Here is a 19048-nt window from a genome sequence, read left to right as displayed (position 1 = left end):
GACTGTGAGGCCTTGGTCATGACCTCCCTGCCTGCCCCTCCCCAGCAGCCTCAGTTTCCCCAACCTCCACACTCCCTGCCAGCTCTGTGATTCTCCTCCTGCGATCTTTTCTCACCCCATCACCGGGCCCGCCACCTGTGGGACAGATGACGGGAAGGTGAGCACACAGCTCTGCGTCCCCAGGACTCTGTCTCTCTGCTCAGGCCTGGGCAAGCCCCCAAGATGCCCCCCCATCCCATCCCCAACATCAGGCACTTAGCAGCTCTCAGACTGAGATTCTCACTGTCCCTCAACTCCAGAAGCCGGCAGTGGTTCTGGGCACCCAGGCCAAAATGCAGGAGGCCTGGCAGGGCAGGGGGACTGGTCTGTGCCCAGGAGGCTAGGGGGCCCCACCCAGAGATATGTTTACAGCTTTGAGAAAAAACAGCAACTCCCAAGGCTATTTTGGAAACCTAATGTGCACTCTGGGTTGCCCGTTGTTTATTCTAAGTGACTGAGTGGCCCTGCAGGTAAATGCAAGGCACTGTGGGTCTGCGGCTCAGTGTGACCTCCTGATCAAAGCCACATCACTCCCTGGGAGTGCTTATGCACCCTGAGCATGCCTGGGCCCCCTACCTCAGATTCCAAATTTCCCTTAACATCTGCAGCCTGCACAAATACGAATGAAAGCCAAGGGGCGCCCACCAGACAGCAGGGGCACATAGCCCACCCTGGATTTAAACTGAAGTCCTGTAGCCCTGAGCAAGTCCTCTCCCCAGGCCTTGTTCTCCTCATCTGTGAAATGGAGGAGAATGCCCCCCTGGGTTATATGAGGACAGGCAGATGTCAGAAGGGGGTGCTTAGGAGCCCAGGCCATTTGCCAATGGGAAGGCCGAAGCTCAGAGAGGTGACGTGACATGCCCAAGGTCACAGAGCCAGGCTGCGGCAGAGCAGGGACTGGATCCCAGAGCCCCTAAGCTTTCTGCCATGCCGCAGAAAGGCAGGGGAGAACATTCCTGAGCCATCGCTGGGGAGGATGGAGGGGAGAGTGACAGGAAGCTAATTACATGCGGAGCTTGGATGGGCCGTGGCAAGCCCTGCCTGCGTGTGCAACATCCTAAGCCCCACAACTGGCCGGGAAGGCTCCAAGCATGGCCAGACAGGTGATTGGTCTGCAATTGCACCCAGAGAAGGATTAGTGACTAAACACAGCTCAAGGGGACAGACTCATTGCTTAATACCAGCTTCCTGCCATCAAGCGGGCCCAGCCAGTGAGGAAGGCACTGGGACACCTAACACGTGTGTGCACGTGCGCGTGTGAGCACAGAATCCCACCCACCCATCCGTGGAGCTGGCGCACCCCTCTCAGAGGCCAGAGAGGTCAGTTCCCCTAAGAACAGAGGGGAAAGAAATGGAGCAGGTGCCCAGAGAACTTGCTATGACAGGAAGGCGTCTGGCAGAGAACTTACTGGAATCTCTAAATTCCTTGCCGCATTCTGCTGATAGGGAAGCTGAGGCTCACAGAGAGGAGGTGACTTGTCCAGTGTCACATTATCAAAACAGCTAATGTCATGAAGTGGTAGAGCATGATTAACTCCTGCAGTCCTCACAACTGGCTTAGGAGGTAGATGACATCACTATGCCCATTTTACAGATGAGGAAAACTGAGGCCCAGGGAAAAGAAGCGACCTGCCAAGATCACAGAGTTGGAAAGCGATAGAGCTAGGACTTGAATCCAGGCTATCTGGCCTCAGAGCCCAAGTTCATGACACCAGACTCACCTGCCTCTGCGCCCCTGAGGAAGCGACAGACGCTGGATTAGAACACAGTCTCTCACATCCCAAAGCCTTGGCTCCTTTTCTCTGTGCCCGCTGGCCTCACAATAGGAGGGAGAAGGGTCAGGAAGTGTGCGCCTCAGCCTCCAGGGGTCAGGACGGACGCTGAGCTGCATAGCCTCCAAACCCCAAGGGCTAAGCGCTAAGGCCCCCCATGCTGACCCGCAACACTGGGCCCCGCGTGGCCCTGCCTGAGGCTCCTGTGGGCCTGGCCCCGCCTCCAGAGCCCTCCAATGGGCAGGGACTCTTTTAAAACCCAGAGACTGTCCCAGGGGGCCCCGGAGCATCACCCAGATCCTGCCACGGAACTAGCATGGCGTCTTCTCGGCTCAAACCCAACTGAGGCCCTTCTTCTCCTTGACATTAGGCCCCCCAGCCACACAACCCCTGGCCCCGGCTGAGCAAGACGCCAGAAAAGGAGGTGGCCCGAGCAAGACAGGAAGGAGCAGTCTGGGGAGAGGGATGAGGCCATTCACACAGCTCCCTTGTCCCTTTACCTCAAGACACTCTGTCATCAGACAGACAGACTCAGCCACTTCCCAAGCTGGTAACCAAGTAAAAGTGACTTTGCCTCTTTCTGAGCCTCAGTGGCCTCATCTGTGAAATGGGACAACAACAGTTCCTACCTTCTGAGCTATGGGGATTGTACAAGATTATGAACACAAGCATCGTTTTAGCGAGTGAGACCCACCTCCAGTTGCGGGGCGGGGCGGGGGGGGGGCCAGCTCCGTGTCCAGGGTCCTGGGTCCCGGGCTTGGCTGAGTTATGCCATTCTTCCCCGCAGGTAGTTTGTCCTCTGGGCTCCCCCTCCCCCACCCTGGGATGCGGGTGCTCTGTGGTGTCCAAAGTCTCCAAGTGCCTGGCACACAGTAGGCCATCAACTGGTATTCACCGGATAAATCAGTCGGTGAGCCGTAGCCATGGGGCAGAGCAGCGTGAAGGCCCGGGTGCAAGTCCTGTTCTGTCTGCACTGAGTCACCGCATGACGCTGGGCCCGTCCTTACTCCGTGAGGAAACTCTGACCACCTCCGCCCCCCACCCTGGGGGGCTCAGGGTCTCCCTCCTCTTGCCTCTGGGAAACCCCAGGGCAGCCTGCCCAGTGGTGGGCCCTTTCCCAACAGCCCCGGCTTCCTGGGGACAGACAGTCGCTTGCAAGCCCACAAAGGCGGCAGGCGGCCTCCTCCTGGTGACTTTGCCTTGGGACAGATGGAACACCGGGTGGCTTCTGTCAAGCCAGATGGCCTGGTTGGCCAGGGGGCTGGGGGGGCAGGACACCAGCTGGGTGTCCAGCTACAGCAGGCAGGGCTGCTTAACCCCTTCCCGCCCCAGCCACAGGAGTTAGCGTTCCCATGGCAATATCGTCACTGCCCTTTATTCAGGCTTCTTGCCCTTGGAGATGAGTGGCCTCCCCCAGGGCCAAAAGGGAGTCGGGAGGCAGCAGGGGGAGAGAGAGCCTTGGGGCAGGTAGGAGTGAGGGAGGTGCGGCCAAGGCCTGGACCGCCAGGAATGTGCCACCCCAGAGGGCAAGCGGGGTGGGGGGGGGCTCATTCCTGGCCTGGGAGCTGCGTGCGGCTGGCGGCTTTGTTTCCAAGACTCCTTCCCGAGAGGGACCAGAAGGCCACCAGCTACCTTTATCAGGTTGGAAAACCCACTCCGCGGCCCAAAGCCTAGAATCAGCGCGGCCCTGTGAACAAGGAGACCCAACTCCACCAGGCTGGCTGAATGGCCATCGTCATGTTGAGCAACCTCTCTGGGCCTCAGTTTCCCCATTAGGAAAAATGGGGCCGGGAGGTCCCTGAGCTCCAAGTCCACTTCCAGCTAAGAGGGCTCCACGACTCCAGGAGAAGGCGTGCACCCCCTTCCCAGACACTGGTGGGGGTGGGGTCCCAAAGAGGTGGGCCAGATCCCTCCACACAAACAAGTCAAGAGGAACTTGAGGAGGGGAGGGGGTAAGTTGAGGGGCTCATGAGGAGTAGGGCTGCTTCCCCAGGTGGTTGTTGCCCACCCATTCCCCTACTCCGTTGGGTGCCACACAGGAGAATACGGGATGATGGCTAGACACCAGGAAGCGTTTTCCAACAGAAAGAGCTAGAAGGCATGTCCAGGGAAGGCTCTGGGATGCCCCTTCCTAGGCAGTAAGGGCTCTAAGTAGGATCTGCAAAGGTCCTAACCTCAAGGTGGAGGGAGGAACAGATGACCTATGGAGACCCCTGGAGACAGCAAGCTGGTGGCTACAAGAAGTAAAGCAGGGTCTCAACGTCTCTGCACCCGGGGGACCCAGCCAACCTAGTGTCCCACACAGGGCGCCACCGCAGGGCAGAGCACGGCCAGGCTCTGCTCCAGCCTAGGACCCGCACACTGGCCCAGTAGGTGTGTCTGGTGTCTTTTAGCCCAGAGGCTGCAGAGGATGCAGAAAAGCCCAAAAACACATGGAAACAGGCGAAGAGGCAAGGGCTTGGCAAGAGGGCTGCCAGGCAGGAGCGGGGTCTCAGCATGGCCGAGGGGCGAGAACATGGGGCTGGGGTCCACAGACCTGGCTGTGAGACCCAGCTCTGCCACCGAGATGCTGTGCAACCTCAAGCAAGTCACTGTCCCTCTCTGATGTGTGTTGAGGGAGAGCCTAAACATGTTAGGGCACCTACGGCACAGTTGGTGAGCAAGCTCACTAAGCAAGAGTCTGCCTTTCTGGTCGGTGCAGCATCATCGCCGGAGCCCAGGCACAGGGCCTGAGCAAAGGGGTCCTGAAAATAGGTGGATGAATGGGTGGATGGATGAATGGATGGATGGATGGAAGGATGGATAATCAAGTGGGATCATTCCTGAAAAAAGAAGAGCAGAAGGTCCTAGGTATCCACTGTGATAATTCCTTACACTTGCCCACAAAGTCTCCTCGGAATCACATTCTCACAACTATAGACCCCCAACATCCAATCCTCTCTTAGATGTGCACAATCCTCCTCTCTTAGACATACGTGTGCACGTATCTACCCATGCACACTTAAATATGCAGCACACGCTCCACACACCATGAGCACAGAAAGCTCTGGATGCCCAAAGCCATGAGACTTATCCACTCCAGCCTTTCCTGCAGGACTTTCTGAAGTGGACTCTAAGCTGGGTTTGGAATGGGACTCAATAGCGGTGGAACCCGGTGGTGGGCGATCTTTTAAGCCACAGAGACCCCAGTTCTCATGCCAGCTGTGCCCCTTTCTAGCTATTACAAAAAGCAGGTCACCTCACCTGCCAAGGCTCTGTTTCCTCATCCATATAATAGGCATGACCACAGCCGCCCTTCAAGTGTGCAGCGATTTCAAGAGACCATGTCCATGACGTTCTGAACTGCGCTGGGTATGAGAGGTGCCCTTGGGAAATGGTGAGCGGAGTGTTACAGGATGAGGAGACCCTGGCATCCTTCTTGGAGGAGGTGAGGGTGAGCCAAGCCTCCCAGAACTTCTCTGCCTGGGCTCTGAAATCCTTTCCATCTTGTCTCCCACCTCAGGGGGGTGATGTGCCTGGGCTTAAACCAGGCAGAAGGTACAGAGCAGACTTTGTCTCCAAGATGAAATTCTAAACCTGCTGCCCTGACGTCAACCCCAGAAAAACAATGCTAACGTGCCCTTTGACGTCACCTCTCTGCCAAGGTCTGAGAACACGCGCTTCACCCACAGGGCCTCACAGAGGCAATCCGAGGGCTGGACCAGAACCCAGAAGCCATCCTCCCATGGCGTTACAGAGGCCCAGAAGGAGGAAGAGCTGCCCCCTCCCCCCACACCGTCCCACCACCCGGGAATGCCGAGAGGTCAGAAGGGACTTGAATCCGTCTTCCGATTCCTCCACCTCAGCCCAAGGGCCAGGGCCAGGAACGTGCGGCCCACTGCTCAGCCTGGAACACTGAGGCTGTGTGAGTGGTGAGCAGTCCGCCAGACTCAGGTCCGGATCCCAGCTCTGCCCCTGCTTCCTCAACAGTGAGACCTCAGGCCAGGGATGGGACCTCTGGAGGCTCCCCTCCATCCACGGGAGCCTGGGACTTTGAGGGCCCCTCCCCCAGGCGACAGGAACAGGGACACGCTCCCCCTTGCAGCAAGGCCACCGGAAGCCGTAGCCTTGAATGCTCAGTCTTGGCCTACCAGTGACCCTGCGCTGACAATCTGCCGGGGAGGAGAGGGGACGTGACCTCCTCCTTGCTGGTCAGGCAGGCGGCTCTGCTGCAGAAAGGAAGTGCCTGAACACAAAAGGCCAGTCTGCAGCCGGAAGAGAGAGAGGGGGTAGGCACTTCTTATTGTATGGGGCCTGGGGGCCGGGGACACTGGGACAGATGGGACAAAGCAATAACAGCTAAGGGGCCGCACCACACTGAGCACTTGCACGCACTACTCCACTGAATCCTCCTTGCAACCTTGTGGGCTCAGGATGTCAACCCATTTCACAGATGAGAGAATGGAGGCTCTGGGTGACCCTGCTCAGGTTCAGAGCCCACCCAAGGGAAAGCCCGTGTATTTATTACGCCTATGAGTTGGTGGATGTCCCCTGAATTTGCCATCAGGTGAATCCTGGCTCTGCCAGTAGCCTGCTGAGCTAGGACCTTGATTTGGATAAGTCTGTGTTTTAAATGTTAGTATTTTCTCTGAAGGCAAGTGTAAAATCAATTGCAACAGAACATGAAGATTTTCCATGAAAAAAACATACAAATCCCAGGCGCCCGGGTGGCTCAGTCGGTTAAGCATCTGACTCTCAATTTCTGCTCGGGTCATGATCTCACAATTCGAGAGTTCAAGCCCCACATCAGGCTCTTTGCTGACAATGCGGAGCCCGCTTGGGATTCTTTCTCTCCCCCTCTCTCTCTGCACCCCCCCATGCTCTCTCGCTATGTCAAAATAAATAAATAACTTAAAAAGAAAAAAATCCAAATCCAAAAGTACAACTCGTCAGCCGCAGCCCCAGACCAGGGTTCTCTGTGGGGCTGGGGGCCTGCCTTTCGGGTCCACACAACTCCAGCATCTAAGGCAAAATTCTCTGACCTTCACACTCCGGGCCCACCCCAGAGGAAAAAGGATGAAACTGGTCCTCGCTGGGCAAGGCTGATCGACAACAATGGGGGAGGGGGTCTCATCATCCCATTTACACAAGAGGAAACTGAGGCACAAAGAAATGAGACAGAAGAACACACAATAGAAGACAAGGATGATCGGTCAGTCAGTCAACAACCCAAGGCTGCTGGGCTGAGGCCAGGGTAGGGCCTTTTGTCATAAGGAGACAAACCTACCACCACCACAGCCCGGCACCTGGACTCTGGCTGGGGGGTCGGGTCAGGCACCTGGATGCCAGGCGGGAGGCAGGGCCAGGCACCTGGATGCCAGGTGGGGGGTGGGGTTCAGACTCTTCGGACTCCACTTGATAGGCCTGAGGCCTCTTTGCCCTAAGAGCTCCAGCCTCCAGCCTCTGGGAGTTTTCCAAACCCCTCCTTAAATGTTGACCAGCCACCCAGAAGGATCCCTTCTCGGGGTTTCAAAGGAAACCCGACTCTGCTGTGTGACCTCAAGGGAGCTGCTCTGCTTCTCTGGGCCTGAGCTTTCTGGTCTGAAAACGGCCATGGGTACATGAGGGGGGGTGGAGAGAAAAATATAAAACACTCAGGGAGAAACTCTCAGAAGGGCTTTTCCAAAAGACAGAAAGCACATCTACTCGTCCGCAATCACAGGTCAACGCGCTGCCTGGAAGCAGGGGACGGCCTGACACTGACCTCGGACAGCCCCTCGGCCCTCGGGGCCCAGCAGGGGTAGGATGAAGTCACAGGTGTGAGGGAGCAGGGCCAGGCAGGGCGGTGGGACCTGGGAGGTAAGTGAGCAGCCTGGCCTCCCGGCCCCCGCACCCCTAGCCATGTGTAGGCTCATCGCTGAGGGGGCTGGGGGCTGAGGTCTCCCATGAGCAGCCTTGGCCACCAGGACCCGACAGCTATCCCTCGTGCCAGGGAGCCTCCCCTGCCCCCAACGACGATGTACAAGGGGTAGTACAAAGAGACCGGGATGGCCAAAGGCAGGGTCCTGACCCCACGGGCTCCAAGTCTGCAGGCTGTAAACCGAGGCTCCCAGACACACGTGTGCACGCACAAAGGCTCACAAAGGCCGGGCAGCAGACAAAGAGCCCCCCACAGAGGGCTGGCATCGGGTGGGCAGAGGGGCAGGGAACAGGACCCCCTCACAGCCTTCCCCTGCCTCGGATGGGGGGGATGGGAAGGTGAAAACCAGCCATAAGGACTGGAGACCAAAACAAGAAAGGAGGGCAAGCCGGACAGGAGGGAGGAAGAGAGGCAGCAAAACAAGAGCCAAGATGGGGGGGTGGGGGGGGGTGGACAACTCTGGGGGGAGGGAGGAGGAGGGCAAGAAGGGGAAGAAGAGCAAGCAGGCAGGCCAGGCCAGGCCCTGCAGGAGGACAGCCTGCACATAGGCATGGCAACCTCACCACCGGGCCTTTGCCCAAGCTGTTCGCTCTACCTGAAGCACCCTTCCCTTCTCTTCCACTCTTATTGGACCTCCGAAACACAACTCAGGTGACATCTCCTCCGGGAAGCCCTCCTTGACTGGCCCTACGCTGGCTCAGGTGCCTTCCAGGAACCCAGGGTTTGGAGCACGGCAGGGTCCCACCCAGCTCTCTGGCCCAGCGGTCTGGTCTGACTTTGCAGTAAGCTTCTCGCAAAGCTATTGCAGTCGGTCTCCCCACCCCACCCCCAACATGGCCTTCTGCCCATTACCGCAGCAGGCCAGGGGCAAAGAGGAGGTGCTGGGAGGCCCTGGGAAGATGCACCGACCCTGCCCCGAGAGGAGCCTGTCTGCCGGAGAATTTCACAAGGTCCACTTAGACCAGCAGCTCTTCCCCTCCCCCCAAGACGGCAAACAGGCGGCAGCCAGCCAAGTACCATCTTAAATAACCCAAGTAATAAAAATGGCCAATTAAGAGGGCGGAAGGCAGTGTCTCCACTGTGGGAGCGTCTCTCCAACGCGCAGCTGATGAGCAGGGGCTGTGTGAACCGGCGCATCCCGAAGTCGGAGCACGCAGGCAGGCCGGCCGGCCCGCCGGAGTGCACTGAGCCGGCGTCTCAGACAGAGCTCGGAGACAGCCCCCACCCAGGGCAGCGAGGGGAGGGGCTCCTGCCCAGGCTGGGGTCCAGATGCCCTTCGACCCACCCCTGCCCCTTTCCCCAGGACCCCCAGTCCCAGCGTCTGAGCACCACCGCCCCCCTGGCTTTCCCTGCCACTCATGCATAGCACTGTCCCGATCTCCCAGAGGAGCAAACGGCTCTCTCAAGTTCCCGTGGCTGATACACAGCAGAAACCCTTCCACTTCCTTCCTTCCCGGCTTCCAAGTTGCACACAAGCGCCCTTCTCCAAGCTGTCTAGCTTTGCAGGTTTCTGTCCGACATCCCCATCACAGCCTGTCTCAGGATCCAGGGCAGGTGTGAATGCAAAGGCAAGGGGAACATGGGACATCTCCAGGGGTTGCGAGGAGCCCCAGGTGCCTGGGAAGCTGGGGAGGAGACGGCAGTGAGTGCAGGCAGCACCCAGGCTGCTAATCATTTCACCCCACCCCCACCCCCAGGGCAAACACGCAACAGCTTCTAAAGTGCTTCCGCAGACATCACTTCATTTAATCTTTCAAACAGCCCAGGGAGGTCAGATGTACAGCCCCATTTCACAGAAGTGACAACTGAGGCTCAGAGCACGGACGCTATTTGCAGTGGACACATGCCCCTTCGTGGAGACAGGATAGAAGGCTGAATCTGGAGCCTGACTTCCTGGGTTGAAATCTTGGCGTCCTACGTGCTGGCTGTGTCTGGGCTCAGGTCCCTCAAGGTCTCTGCAGCTCAGTTTCATTCTCTTAAACAGGGTAATAACAGCACCTACTGCACAGTGTTATTATGACATCACGTAAAAATCAAAGCTTTGTAAACCACTTTGAATGCAGCTTGACAAAGAGTAAATGTTATATAAATATTTGCTTAATTAATGAATTAATATTTATTGTGCCCTTACTATGCACAGGTACTATCTGAGCGGATACATGTCACATGGCATTCTCACGTTTGCCTGTGTCCCCAGACTCTGAGATCCTGAGGACAGGGGCCACATCTGCTCCACCCCAGTGCCCCCACGGAGCCTGGTGCACAGTGGGTGCCCAGCACGGTCAGGAGAACAAAGCCTCAGCTCCTCAGACATCCACACCCAGCGGGCTCATCTTGTCCAACAAGAGGCACAGAATGACTGTCACAAGTTCCCTGTCCCCAGGCAAAGCTTATGGAACCAACCAAAATCAAAAGTTAGGGAGACCCAAGTCCAGGGAGGGAGGCCCGTTTCCCTGAAGTCCCAGGGTGGCCGTTGCTCTCTCCTGCTTGTGATCAGTTGATGAGACACCCTGGCCACTGCCCTGGGTGGGGCCTGGGTGCTGGGCGCGATCAATGGCGCGTTAACTTCAAATCTGAAACCCACATCCAGCCCCTGGCTTTGCTGTGTGACTTGGAGCAGGTTACTTTTCTGCCCTGAACTTGGGTTTCCACCTGTAGAGATAGTACAAGGTTAAAATCAGAGCATGGGAAACATGCCAGACAGGTAATAATACGGGCCCCCTGACCCCCCCTCCCATCCTCCCCCTGCCAGGCCCACCAGCTTTGGTGTCCCAATCTCTGTGGCTGACCAGGAACTGCCCCCTACCCAGAGTCCACTCCCCAAGCAGGATCACCTCCAAAGAGCAGGGGGGCTGGACCGCCCTTGACAGTAGCCCCAGAGGCTCATCTGCCTGCCATTGCCAGTGACTCACTGGCATCTCGAGAAATTAACTATTGTCGAGTGACAGCAGGAAGTCTTCCCAATACAGCAGCCGCCTCCTATTCTGCCACCCGTGGTGGCAATATTGTGACAGGCGCTGGGGAGACCCCACGCCTCAGCCTGCCTCCTCACCCTGGACCCGCCTTCCCCAGCCCTCCGGTGGCGTTGGAACCTGGCCAGCCCGTCTGCCCCTAGGAAGAACACTGAACTTGGGGTCTAGAGATCCAGACCGGAATTGCTGCAAGATCAGGGGCAGATTTCTTCACCTTTCAGAACCCCTCACCTGCAAAATGGGCATAATTAACTCCTACCTCTTGGGGTTGTCTAGTAATGAAATCTCACTTGTTTAAAGAAGTCCTCACAGAGATGCCTGGGCAGCTCAGTCGGTTGAGTGTCCAGGTCTTGATTTCGGCTCAGGTCATCATCCCAGGGAGGTGGGATTGAGCCCGCCTCGGGCTCTGTGCTGAGCATGGAGTCTGCTTAGGATTCTCTCTCTCTCTCTCTCTCTCTCTCTCTCTCTCTCTCTCTCTCTCGCTCTCTCTCTCTCTCTTTCCCTCTGCCCCTCTCCCCCACTCGCTCTTTCTCTAAAATGAAAAACATTTTTTAATTAAAAAAAAAAGAACTCATCACAGAGCCTAGCATGTGGAGGCTATTAAGTCACTATGACTTATTTTTAAACCTCTTTCAGAGGCTTTACACTCCATATTTCAGTTGATTTTTACAGCAACCCTGGAAAGCAGAACTCATGAGCAAATTCCATTTTATGGAGTGACGAACTGAGGTGCCCGAGATTAAATGGTGTGCGGATCCGAAACCACTCGGACAAAGTTACAGAGAGAACAGGATTCGCAGTGCACTGGGGAAGCCCATCTTGCCGCCATCCCCACTCCCTGGCGGGCACCGGAAGCTCAGATCACACCACAGGCTAGCTGGGACCATGACCCGGACTCCACAGGGCTCTGGCTGCCCCCCTACCAGCAGCCAGGGGGCTCAGCCAGGCCCCAGCCCCTTGAGAGAACCAGAAGCATTCACTGGGTTTACTGCTGGGTGACAACTACCCTCTCCTGTACCAGGAACTGGGTAAGAAACCACATCCTGCCCAGGAAGCCGAATGCCCCGTGCCCACTGAAGGTGGGAGGGCACTGCTCCTGAGCAGGCAGGCAGCAGCCTCAGAAACCCTCCCTAGCCTCCATCCGGCCCGTGCAACCAGCAATGCCCAGAGGCTGCCTGGCACCCAGATGCTGCCGGCAGAGGCACTGACCAGCCCCTGCCCCCCAGCCTCCAGCCTGGCACTTGACTTCTGCCCACTTCACAGAGCTGGCACTGCTCACCTCTCAGGGTACCCACGTTTCTGCCCGGTGAAGTCCTGCCCTGTAACTCTTACAGAACTTCACCATTTATGCAGTGCTGTGGCTGCGTGAGCCCATTGGCCCCGCCCACAGCCTGGGGACTCTGATGAGGGAACAAGACCCAGAGAGGCAAAGTGGCTAGGCCAATGTCGCTCAGCTTTTAACTCCTGTGCCAGGAGCCCAGCATCCAGCACCAGGTGATGGGTGCTATTCAAATTCGGTACAACGAACTCCAGAGCCAGCCCTTCCCTCCACGAGCTGCCAGTCCCTGCGTGTACAGTCTGGGGCGGCCACCAGTGTCGTCTGGCCCTACTGTCCCCCAGACGCACGGCAGCCAGGCAAGGGGCCCTCCCTCACTGCAAAACGCTTGCTCAGCATGGACTCTGGCCAGGCCCGGGTTGGGCTCCGCCAGGACACCGACCTGGGGCCGGTCCCCAGGGGCTTACAGTCGGTGGGGGAGCAGATTCAGGGCGCGGGGTGCCGTGATGGGAAACGTAGCAGGTGCTCGGGAAAGCCCGATAGAACAAAGTCAAGGAAAACCAATGCATCGGGGACACGAGCAGAGGGGACGGGACGACAGCGCCTTCTTCCCCATCCCAGGCCTTCAGCCCATCCTTGACATGAAAAATAATCAGCCGGGCTTCGTCTCCCCGACGTGATCAAAAGCCAGGACTCCAACTGCAAAGTCCACAGGCTCCGGTATCACGAATACACGGCACCGTTTCAATCAATTCCCCTAGAAGTCAACGAATCTCCTTGCGGCAAAGAGCGCATTCAAATTCTGGGTCTACCCTTCCATGTCCTTCAAATACAGACACGTGTGGGGGATGTGGGCCAAGAGCCTACAGAGACTGAGCGCGTGAGTCTGTGTGTGTGTGTGTGTGTGTGTGTGTGTGTGTATGCGTGTGCGCGTGTGTGTGCCCTGGTGGGGGAGGGGAGCAGGGGCCTCGAATCTGGTGGCCAAGGCAAAGCCCCGCCTCACATTCCTCAGGGAAGGAATCTTCAGCGTCAGCTGTCTCCCGGCTTCCTGCTTCCCTTTCTTTTCTGGGACCTCATTCCCCTCCCTCTGGCTCAAGGCTCTGAAAAATCCCTCCCCAATGTGTTCCCAAAGAGAATGCCGCATGGCCAAGAGACTCTGGGATACCCAGGAGCTGGATGGAAGGGGGCACTGTGTTTCTTTCAATGAAGGTTGGAAGAAAGGGCGGGGGGTGAGGGGGGGTTGGGGTGGCCAGAGATTTCCGGAGGCACAAATCAACCGCTAAGAGTAGGAAGAACACCCTCTTGGATGCTGGACAAAGAAGTAGCCCTTTCTCCCTCCGCCCCCAACACCATGTCTGGCGCCTTCCATGGGACAGAGAGCTGCAACGTGTCCTGAAATGGATGCACTGGGCAGTCCAGCCTTGTGCCAGGAAATCCCTGTGAAATGAAGGGAACAGGCATTGTGGGGGGGGGGGGGGGGGGGGGGGGGGGGGGTTCAGAGAGGGGACCAACCCGGAACCTACTGAGTCCCAGGTGCCTTATCACTGGGGCTCACTTATTCCTCCCCGATTCCTAAGGGAGCAACATTATTCCCCCCTTTTACAGCTAGCGGTGGCTCGGGCAGCTCAGAGAGGTTAAGCAACTGTCCACAGTCACACAGAATGTGGCAGAGCTGGGATTTGAACCTTCTTTCCACCATCCCAGGCTGCCTCCCAGGAAAACTGGAACTAAAGAATCCATGTCGGTGGCAGCTTCAGGAATAACAGAAGTGACAGGGAATGAAGCCTTCCACCCAGGTTTCCAGGGCACTCTTCAGGCTTTGGGGCACTCCAGGGCCAGCACACACCTGCTCAAGGGCCTCCCAGGGCGTGATGGGAAATGGCAGGGGACACTCCGGCTGGCTCACTCATCAGCCCTTCTTGGAGCCCTTCATTCAGGCCACCAGCCCAGCCCCTTCCGGCTCATGATCAGAAATAGCTGTGACAAAAGTCCCTCCTATCCCTGAAAGTAGCTTTTTTTAAAATGCCAAACAGCAGACACAGAAAGGTGGAGAGAACTATCCCAGCACCCAACCGTGGGCAGATGATGTGGGCATCACCTCAGAGTGGTCAGGAAACCTTTCGAGGGAGGCAAGGTCTTCCCAGCCCAGTTTTGTGGGTCAGCTCCCTCTGGGCCTCAGTTTCCTCACCTCAAAAATGAAAGTAACTCAGCTGAATTAGCAATTTCTCTTCTTTGTTTTTTTCCTAAGCTGGAGAACCCTGTTTTCCAATTGAATCTTCCTCAGAAGATCAAGGTAACAGTCACGGAAATGGAGTTTCTGTGGTTGACGAAGGCCAAACCGCAGGTGCTCCGCACCCCTACTCACTGTCCCCAGAATTGCCCCCAAGGCATCCGGTCCTGGACCCCAGGGCTCCAAAGGGCTCAAATGGGAACCATCAGGATAAATGATCACTGTGGCCCCTCTCGATTCTCAAGCGAAGCTCTGATCACCCAACTACCAAACCAAGCCCTTTGTGCTGACCTGAGTCCGGGGCACAGACTTAGCAACCTGCAGGGGGAAGGAAGGGGACCAGACAGGTCCAAACCACACTGGGTCTGGGGCAGGAGAGTGGGAGGCCCAGACTGCCATCCCATGAGGCAGGAAGAACCCTGACTCAGAGCCCTTGGAGACCCAGACCAAAGTGCAGAGTGAACTGGAAAGGGTCACTAAACAGAAACCCCCTCCAGTAAAGATAGAGGACCTAAGGTTCAGAGAAGGTGGCCATCGGCCTGAGGACACACAGCACCTCGCAGCAGAGCCAGACCTGGACTCTGGGTCTCCTGGATCTGATGCAAAGAAACCCCCACTTGATTAAAGTTCAGATAGATTCAGCGGGAATCTCCAGGGAAAAGCCCCCAGCGTGCAAAATCAGAATAAGATATTTTGGTGGCACTGGGTGGTGACAGGGCAGAGATGTTTGTTTTGGTTTCCAAATCAGCGCTTGACAACCTAGTTGGCGTTATAGTTTCGGCAACCACATTTCATGGTAAAGAGCTCAGAGGTGGTTGGACCAAAGGGAAACCCAAAGCGTAGCAAACAGAGCCAGGGCCCACGCACCCCAGGCTCTGGTCTGGGTTGAGTGTTTCCAAAGCATGGTTCCTATACCACTGATGGCACACGAGATGACCTGAGGGGGTTCACAAGTGACTCCTTGCCTTTAAATCCTACTGACTACAGAGGTGAGCAAGCCAACAGAACGTGTGGTCTGTCCATACAGTGGGACATGATTCACCAACCTCAAGGAAGGAAGGAAGGAACTACTGAAATATGCTACAACGTGGACGTACCTCAAAAATACTAAGTGAAAAAAGCCAGACACAAAAGACTGTCTATGGTATGATTCCATTTCTATGAAGTGTCCAGAGAAGGCAGATCTATTGAAACAGAAAGCAGATCTGGGTTGCCTGGGCTGGGGCGGGAGTGGGGACTAACTGCAAACGGTCACGAAGGATCTTTTCGGGGGGATGCGAGTGTTCTAAAGCTGGATTGCGGGGATGGTTGCACAACTCTATAAATTTACCAAAAAAAAAAAAAATCACTGAATCGTGCACTTTAAATGAGAGGATTCTGATGTGCAAATTACATCGCAGCAAAGCTGTTGAAGGCTATTTTAGACAAGGACTAATGCTGGCAGTGGTGCCCCGTGGATACGGCCACCCATCCCGGAGGGGGAATCCAAGGGCCTCCAGCTTAGAGAACACAGAGCTACACATGCCAGATCCCAGGCTGCCCGTGGGGGTGTCCAAGGCTGTGAGTTCCTCGGAGCGGGAGCGGAGACCAGAGGAAACCCGGGAACTTTCCTTTCCTGGCACAGGTGCCTTCCACTGGTCACTGCTTAGGGCTCCATGCTAGACGTCCCCAAAGTATGTAAAGCCTTCAGTGGCCAACAGTGCAAGCAAAGTGCGGTCCTGTCCCTCAGAGTGTGCCTTCTCTCATGGACAGGAGCCCAGAAGCGGGCAGCGAGCTCAAACACAAGATTTTATCTTATCAAGGCTGGGAAGACCTTTTGAGATCACCTAGGCCGGTGGTTTTCAAATTGTTTTTTAAGCGTATTTATTTTGAGAGAAAGAGAGAGAGAGAGAGAGCGGGGCAGGGGTAACGAGAGAGCGAGAGAGAGAGAATCCCAAGCAGCCTTCACAGCGCAGAGCCTGATGCAGAACTCAATCTCACAAACCATGAGATCATGACCTGAGCCAAAATCCAGAGTAGGACGCCTAGCCGACTGAGCCACCCAGAAACCCCTAACTTTTTTTTGTAAGTTGTGCGATGCCTGCCCTCCTCCCAAGAAAAAATTCTTAGGAGAGACCCAAATACAGAAAGAGAATGTTACTTGTATGCATTTCTATTGTAAGTTCTAATATAGATATTTCAAATATACCTACTCTAAATTCAATCAGCAAAGCTGATGAGGCTCCTTTGATTCGTTAACACTTAGAATGGGGACTACAGATGACAGCGTCACTTTCCGTTTAATTCTGTCTCCAGTTCTGGCTGCAGTTTCACGAAAATCCTGACTCACACAGATAAGCAGCTACAAATGGGAATGGTTTTTAGCAGTTTGCTCTGCAATGTCAGAGTACTCTTCAGACAAATAGAGAAGGCATGAGGCTGGCCCTAACTTGAGGCCAACTACTAACACGTTAGTTGTCAGTGGACCTCAAGGAGTTAACGCGAACTTAAAAAGTGAGCCCATGTCTATAACCATATTAACATTTTAATATAGTTTAAAATATGAAGTCCCATGTAATAGTCAAGGACCCCCAATAACATCTCCGAGGAAGCCTGGGGCTTCTGGGAACATCGTTCTAACCCACTCACCCCTCACTTTACAGAGAGGGAAACGGAGTCCCAAAGAAGGGAGTACACTTGCTTTGGAAAAATCCAGCTTGAGCCCCAAATCAAGTTCAGAAAAGATGAGCCCCCCCGGTTCATTAAAAAAAAAAAAAGAAATGGAGGGAGAGAAGGTGCTCGTGCAGCCCAGGGGTGGGCGGAAGGCACCCACACTCCACCTGCCTCAGCAATGGCCATCTCATTCCAGGCCAACGCCAGAGGCTGACATCACACCCCACGCCCTGGGTGCAACTTGAACAGAGCATTGCTCAACGCCAACCTATCTTCCTTTGAGATTGGGCACAGTTTTTCCATCTCCTTAGTAGCCCGGTCCAAAAAGGCACACACAATAAAACAAACACAGCACAAGCCTGGGGCATGACGACACAATCAACAGTGGCAGACAGAAGGGCCCAGCCCTCTGTGTTTCACCATCGAGAGCAAATGTCTATTCCCCCTACCGCACCCCAGCAAAACTACCCACAGAGGCAGAGGTAGCCTTCCCGTGGCCATGGCGGGCCACCAGGCCATTCTCAAGTCCTCAGGAGAAGACCAGCCCAGGAGAGGAGTTCAGGCCCTTCATGAGAGAGACCTGAGACTCAGGGCTCTGCTCCTTGCTGGCCTGACAGAACATCAGCAGATTGCTTGGGACCTTCCAAAAAGCATCACCATCCTCCTCTTCCCTTCTGCAACTGTGGGTAGCTTTTATTATTCCTCTCTCTCTAAATGAGCAAACAGCCTTCCAAATGGTTCAACAATCCCCTTGCCAGGTGGTGGAGCCGACATTTGAACTGTGCGCAGTGGAGGAAAAGGAAGGAGACCAAGACCCATGCATGCCCAGCTCCCTGAGCAGCCGTCTGTGCTCACGCAAGCACCAGGACTCAAAGGAGTAGAAAGAAAGATTCTTCTCAGAACATGCTCCAAGCCCCGGTGTTCGGAGCGAGGCTCCCAAGGCAGAGAGCTGCCCACGCCTGGGGCAGCAGAGGGCCCTGCCTCCAGCCACAGACAGACCCCCTCCTCTTATTGGAAAGCTGAGCCATCAGTCCTGCCGATCAGGCTCCAGGCAGGCAGGAAGCAATGCCTGTGTCCCAGCTGGGGAATCGGGACTGGGCAGGAAGGTGCAGGCCGGTCCTGCAGGCAGTCTGTCCCCCACGCTAGCCAGAGATGGTGGTCTGGGTCCATTCAATGTCTTGTTTCCAGCCCAAGGTTCTCTCCTCCTGTGGGCCGTTAGGGCTGAGTCCGTGGGGGCTCAATAAGGCATGACAGTAGTGGTGTGGGGACAAGAGGGATGAAGACAGGCATTTTTAAAAGCTTGTGGCCAGTCTGATGTAGGCCCCGCCAATTGGACCTTGAAGAGCCAGAGCAAGATGGCAGACTCTGGCCCTAGTGGGTAGGGGCAGATCTACCCATTTTCAAACATATGATCTCATTTAATTCAAAGAACAGAAAAACAGTAGATTGGTTGAGGGTTTTTTTTTCACCCACAGAGGGAGAGGAGCCCACCTCCTACATCCTTGGTAAGTACCTAGAGCGGCAAACTAGCCAAAAGTCATTCTATTCACCAGTCATTCAAATCCTGGTTTCACCGCTATCACCCAAGTCACCCTAGGCAAGTCACGTGCATCTCTGTGCCTCAGTTTCCTCATCTACAAAATGGGGATAGGAATGCCTTACATACTGCTTTGGCGTGAGAATGAAATGAGATCACATAAAACACCAGTGGTTATTATGTCACCTAGAAAACAACCTGAGTGGACCAATGACAGCGCCAGCCCCCATTCTTGGAACTAGATAACTGAGTCTTCCAGGGCGCGTGCAGGGCTCCCGGCAAACGCGGCTCCCAGCCCACCTGCTAGGACCAGCTGGCTGCCCCCGGCCCCTCCCGAACGTAAGCATTCCGCAGGCTCCCGGACCTGGACGCCCCCTCCCCGAGAGCTGCGCGGGGGAAGGGCAGTCCCCACTCACCTCCGCTTGTACTCGTCGCGCTCGCGTTTCACCTTGGCCAGCACGTTGTAGAGCGCGCGTATCTCGGGTGTGATGGTGTCGATCTGCACGCCCACGCCGTCGGGGTGCACCCACGACACGCCGGGGCCCTGCACCGTCTCCACGCCGCCGCCGCCCGTGCGCCGCACCTGCGTGTAGCTCCAGATGGTCCCGGGCAGGCGGCCGTAGTGCTGCGGGTGCGAGCCGCCGCCGGGGGGCAGGCCGCCCAGGGCCACG

General features: G+C 56.0%; 1 protein-coding gene across 1 annotated transcript in view; it reads right to left on the bottom strand.

Moving 5' to 3' along the window:
- The window catches only part of IFFO2 (intermediate filament family orphan 2), a gene marked incomplete at its 5' end in the record, with an annotated part of 43337 nt that extends 24290 nt beyond the window's left edge, over positions 1-19047 (bottom strand). Inside the window, one exon of the mRNA XM_029945892.1 lies at positions 18794-19047. Coding sequence (XP_029801752.1) covers positions 18794-19047 — 254 coding nt within the window. The remainder of the gene's footprint in view (positions 1-18793) is intronic.
- Between the last annotated feature and the right edge of the window lies 1 nt (position 19048).

Source organism: Suricata suricatta, chromosome 8, assembly GCF_006229205.1.
Source record: "Suricata suricatta isolate VVHF042 chromosome 8, meerkat_22Aug2017_6uvM2_HiC, whole genome shotgun sequence".
NCBI classification, from domain to species: Eukaryota; Metazoa; Chordata; class Mammalia; order Carnivora; family Herpestidae; genus Suricata; species Suricata suricatta.
This window is presented reverse-complemented; position numbering and strand designations above follow the sequence as displayed.